General features: G+C 34.3%; 1 protein-coding gene across 1 annotated transcript in view; it reads left to right on the top strand.

Annotated features, from left to right (window-relative positions):
• LOC149795881 (uncharacterized) overlaps positions 1-1,850 on the top strand; it is a 50,993-nt gene extending 49,143 nt beyond the window's left edge. Inside the window, exon 12 of the mRNA XM_089963876.1 lies at positions 1,561-1,850. Coding sequence (XP_089820002.1) covers positions 1,561-1,850 — 290 coding nt within the window. The remainder of the gene's footprint in view (positions 1-1,560) is intronic.
• The last annotated feature ends 4,150 nt before the right edge of the window (positions 1,851-6,000 follow it).

Raw genomic sequence — 6,000 nt, forward strand, 5'->3', positions numbered from 1 at the left:
TTTTCTTTTTTGCTTGCCTTTTTATCTGTGAGATGAAGGAGTGAGCTCCATGCCCTGTCACTTGAGCTGGACTGTTTCAGGTTCAGTGAGAATTTTGAGTCAGTTTCTCTCCTTTGCTGGCCAAGTTTTATTAGGAGAAACCCAGCTTCCTTCAGTTGCTTTACTTTTAACTGAGATCCCCAATCTCAGTTGTATCTGGGCAATACCAAGATAGACCTTTATGTCCAGTTCTGCATTTTTACTTGGCAGCCTTTAGGTGCATTGCATTAACTATTAAGAGAGCTTACCAGTCCTTTGCTGATGGGGACCTGTCTTGGATGAAAATAAATACCCATGAGGTTTGTGCCATTGCTGCCTTATTGAGCTACGTAACTCATTCATCTTCTATTACTTTTGTTAGCCATCAGAGCAGAGGCATCTTCTCACTAGGCCAAATCATCATTGCTTAAAATGTGGGCTATGTGGACTCCATCCTGCATTTTTGTCTCCTGTGTTTCTGTGATGGTGAGTATTCCTTTTGTTTGTGCAGGGTGCACCATGAAGGGCTGATTGAATTCTGGAAGAGAGAATTTTCATTTGTCAGTCAGGTATTTTCCTCCTGGAAAAGTACTTGATATACATCAGCAACACGAGTTCTACACCCAAAATGGGTTTTCACTACAAGACTGCTTATAGTTCTAGATGGTCCTAAATGAAAATGGTGCTGATCCAACATCAAATATGGCCTCGATAGCAGTCATCTTGACAATCTGTTACTGCTACTCCTTTTGAATATATGTTAATATCAGCATTAGATTTTCATGTTAAACCTTCTTAGCTTGTCTAGTTGGTCCTGAATAAAAATGATGCCAGTCTGACATCCAGTATGGCTGCCATGGGAGCCATTTAAAAAATCTTATCATAATTCTACTTGAACAGAAAATCATATTGTAATGGTGCTTTCACCATAAGACTTCTCAGAGGACTACAGCAGCCATCTTGAAAATTTTATTATTGCTACTCCTGAATGGATGGCTGCATCAACATAGGGTTTTCCTTGAATACAGAAGGTAAATTCATGAAAAGATCCTGGAAAATTAGGCTGAGAGTGCATAATTGTACAGTGTCTTGATTACAAAGTAAATGAGCGTTTTTGTAATGGATTGTTTTCTGATTTATTCTTGGACCTGTTCTACACAGTTATTATTAGAAAGAAACTATGTTATGGATAATTTGAATTTTGGGGAATAATGAAAACTCAAATAATCCCAGGTACATTAAAACATTGTAAATGGATTTTAGATAGTTTTATTATCCATGATTTGGTAGGAAATCATTGTATCATGCTTTCTTTTTGCAGCCCTGATCCAAGCTTACTTTTGCAGAATATTTTTTTAGAGAACAGTAACTTATGAATCATCATTCTTCTTTCCTAAAGATACTTGAAGTACTTTGGCAAGATTCAAGAGTATCTTTGTCTGAACCTTTCCAATTAAGAATTTGCATAAGTAAAGACCCATTGAGCCTTCCCAAATGATGAAAATTCTTTTGTATTGCTTCTTTTCAACTATTCTTCAACAGGAATATTTGCAGTACCAAGAGATGTGTGCACAGAGCAGTATGTCAAGGCAGTGATTCGTTACAGCAAAACAAGAACTAGCCAGGGTCTGCAGGAAATCCATTTCATTGATATACTACCAAACACTGTTAAGGACATGCAGATGGCATTCAAAAGACATCTCAGTGGTGATGGAAATACCAAACACATAGGTAGGATTAGTTTTGTCTCTTCCACACCAACTCAAGGGGAAGGAGAGAGCCATAATTTAGTGATGTCTGTAAATGTGGAATTTGCTACACTCTCCTTATAAGAATTTTTTTTATAAAATGTATAAAGCCAAATCAAACAAAATTGTCTATTTAGATGCCACGAGTAAGTCCCAAGACCTTATTTTTAGCATGTGTCTTTATCAAATATGACTTTTAACAGAAACTTGTTTAAGGAAGTTTAAGCAGAAATCTTTTAAAACTGGCACATGAAAATTAATAGGCCTATTTTTAAATTATACCAATTAATGGATTAGATTTTCATTCCTATTATAAGGAAAGTTTTGAATTTATTTTTAACACATTTTGAACTTCTTAGTTGTAGACATTATTGACAAAACCCTTGTAGCTTGATTAAACAATATTGCTTGAAATTGATATAAGTAGTAGGCATAGTTGTGTGACAGTAAATTATATAAATGATATGACTAGATTTTCCAGCCTTATTAATTAAAACATTTTTCAGTTTTGTGTGTGTGTGTGTTATTTGGATTTTTAACGTAGCTTTAACAATTTTTCAGTCATATCGCTACAATGTCTGCAATATGGCAGTTTATAGTGATGTCTTGCACTGGGGCATCATGCCGCAGACATGTAGCATGATGTCCCACCCAGTCACATTATCCTGACATTGGGCTGACCAGTCCTAACACTAACCTCTTAATGCTGAGCGCCAAGCAAGGCAGCTGTTAGTACCATTTTTGTAAGTCTTTGGTATGACTCAGCTTTTGATTGAACCCAAGACCTCCCGCATCTGAGGCGGATGCTCTAACCACTAGGTCACCAGTGCAGTTTTGCAGTTTTAAAACATCTTTGAACTTTTTGGATGTATACTTTTTCAACAAAATCCTTGTAAGCATCAATAAGGAAAATTAAGCTAGACCAATACAATTTTGTTGGCACATTACTGTTTATAATTGTACAGTGTATTTAATCTGATTAGCTTTGTAAGTCATGACAGTCATTTTTCTATCTTTTTACACATTTTGGAAAAAAATTGGAAGATTTTTTAGATAAAAATCTTGTTAGCACAGTTAGCAGAACCTAAATGAGGTAAGCATGTGACATTTCTTTTACAGTTTTTGTATACTTGTGTAGGTAACTTGGCTTTTCAAGCCATTATAAAAGTTTTCAACATTTGTTGAAATTATAGTTGTAGCGGTCGTGATCAGAAGAGCTTATGCAATTGCCTTTCTTTTTACATCTGTTGGCACAAATTTATTATCATTCCCCTCATAAAGTACTGGGAGGATTTCTACCAAACTGTACAGAGAGATTCATCCCAAGGTCTAGTTGGTGCTTGATGAAAATGGGCCCCCCTCATGTAGCCAATGGCCACAACAGCAGTCAGTTTGAAAATTTTGTTATTGCTACTGATTATATAGGATTGTCATATTTATATGGGGTTTTCACACAAAAATAAATACTTTTATATTATGCCAAGATCGTCCTAAATGAAATTGTTGGCCATCCAGTCTTTGATTTTTTTAATTACAGTCCTATATGTGTATAATCACGTTTCCCAGTATGAACCACCAGCACATGATAGCTCTATCCTGAATCACATGTGACCTTTATCCTGACTTCTTGATTTTAACCTGCTGCAAGCATATGCACCTCACTGACTTTAAGTTCTGTTTTCAGAATTTTGACAATCCAACAAATTTATTTATGTTTGATAAATTAACAAAATAGTTTGCAAGGAGTACTTACATGCATATCTCACATTTTAGCACAAGCAGATAAATATGTTTCCGAAGACAAAGCATATCTGATCACAAACCTGCCTTAACCTTACGATTTTGCCATAAGTCTTGTGAAAATGATGCTTAAAATATGGACTGGTGGAATAAAAATAAAAAACTACAGAAATATGGCTGATGTGTTAAAATTAGTTCTTTCACATTTATTAGCTTTTACTTTCCTTTTGACAAACTATTGTGGTGGATGATGCATGTGCTGTGTTAATTTCATCGAAATAATGGCTATATTTCTGGCTAAAATTCCACTACCATTTTGTCACATGATGTCATGATATTAGTGCTTGCCTCTGACATCAAAAGGGTATCAATTAGAACTCTACAATATTATAACATTTTATGATAGAGATATGTCAGTCTATGAAAATTTATTTTTTACCTGATTTTAGGACCATGCAGCGGGTTAAGTGAACACACTCCTTTATTAGGATTATTTATGTCTCAATAAATTATATGAATGACCTGGTTAGATTTTTGAACCTTATTACTGAATTTTTTCTGTGAACTTTATGGGTGTATACTTATCTGAGAAAATTCTTATAAGCATCAATAAAGAAAGTTATCTGTTAGACAAATAAAATTTAGTTTTCATTTTAGAATTTTTCAGTTTTCTGCACCTTTTCTTAAAATTTTTGACAAAAACCTTGTTAGCATAATCAATGAAAATCCACTTTAGGTAAACAAATGAAATTTAGTAGACATATTTGTATCTATATGTGTTTACCAAGATTAGATTTTAAAGTCATGAAATCAATTTTTCCATCCATTTACAAATTTTTAACTTTTTTAATTGAAGCTTTCTTGGACAAAAACTCTATTCACACAACTCAGCAAACACCACATGAGTTTTTTCACATTTATTGAAGTGTTTTTACTGGTCATAGATCAGAAGAGTTTTCATCCAACATCTGATGTCTGGCACTTTTCTCCTAAACTACAGGAGAATGTCCATCAGACTTTACAACACATCCCAAGGTCTAATTGACCTTTGTTAAAAATGGTGCCCCTTGGACATTCAATATGACTACTAAGGCAACCATTTTGAAAATATTGTTACTGCTCTTAAAGAATGATCATATTCACATGGAGTTTTAACTAAAAACAAAGACTTCATATATTGCCTTGTTGGTTTTAAGTGAGAATGTTGCCCATCAAACATATCCTTGGACAGCCAGTCTTGAAATCTTACCTGTAGTCTTCCTAAAGAGATGGTCATATGGGCATACGGTTTTCTCGGAAAGACTTCATATAATGTCTAGTTTGTCCAAATGAAAATAATACAGACATGACATCCAATATGGCCATCTTGAAAATATTATTATTACTTTTGCTGCTAAGTCTGATCATATCTGCATGAGATTTTCATGAAAAAACTTAAGATGCATACACAAAAGTAAAAATTGTGCAAATCAGACCTTCACCAAATTTCATTATCACTACTTCTAAATAGTACACTGCTACAGTTGCCAGCAAGATGTATGTGATCATTAATATTGTTTAATGCTGCAGATGTGTGTGTGTGTGTGTGGCTCAAGAAGAGAAAACCCAAAGTTGAATCTTGTTACAGATATAAGGAAGATTTAATTTTGGCTCTGTTGTGATTTTTGGTTGAAATGTCATTGGAATAGGAAAAGTGATACACCTTTCAACATGGTTGACATGTTTTTCTCCATTGTAATTAAAGGTTCAAAAGAAAATCTTTTGCATTAGACATTGTGTTACAAGTCAGTAAACAGTTTGAGGTTTCACTGCAAGCATAATTGACAGGGATAAGAGAAGTTAGTTCTAATTGCCCACAATGCATGTAACTCATCACCAGCCCTGCTGATGGAAGGTGAGAAGGAGGACTTCATACCTGTATAATCTACTGAGATCTGAAAACAAGAGATAATTGAACAGTATTCTTTTGATTTAATTGTGTCTTCTTATCTGTCATATTTCAAACAAAATTGGTAATTTGGTAATCCCTATCCAGAACTTGTCCATATTTTTTATTTACCCAATTAAACCATTGTGTTTGATGCTTTTGTTAATCTGCCTGGCATGTACCTTTAAATGAAGTTGGTCATCAGAAACAGCAAAATACACTTTCATTCAAAAATGAAAAAGTATAATACTGGTCATATACATTTACTGTGCCAAGATGATGATGAAAGAAGCAGCTAGTATATGCTGTTATGTTGAAATATAATGAAACATTAATGAATCCTGTGCTTTTAGGGACAAGTCTTGAGTGATTGGCATTATGCATTGTGATTGCACTGGCTGGCTTTGAGTAACTTACAACTGTGGAAGAAGGTGACTTCTTACCAGCAGCAATCACCCAATACTCATCTGTGAGCCAAGTTAGATGCAGGAAAATATATATACAATTTTATGATAATTTGAACATTGCCAATCCATGCTTTTATATTGGGGAAAAAATAATTACCAG

Source organism: Sinohyriopsis cumingii, chromosome 7 (assembly GCF_028554795.1).
Source record: "Sinohyriopsis cumingii isolate HCF-2022 chromosome 7, ASM2855479v2, whole genome shotgun sequence".
Lineage (NCBI taxonomy): Eukaryota > Metazoa > Mollusca > Bivalvia > Unionida > Unionidae > Sinohyriopsis > Sinohyriopsis cumingii.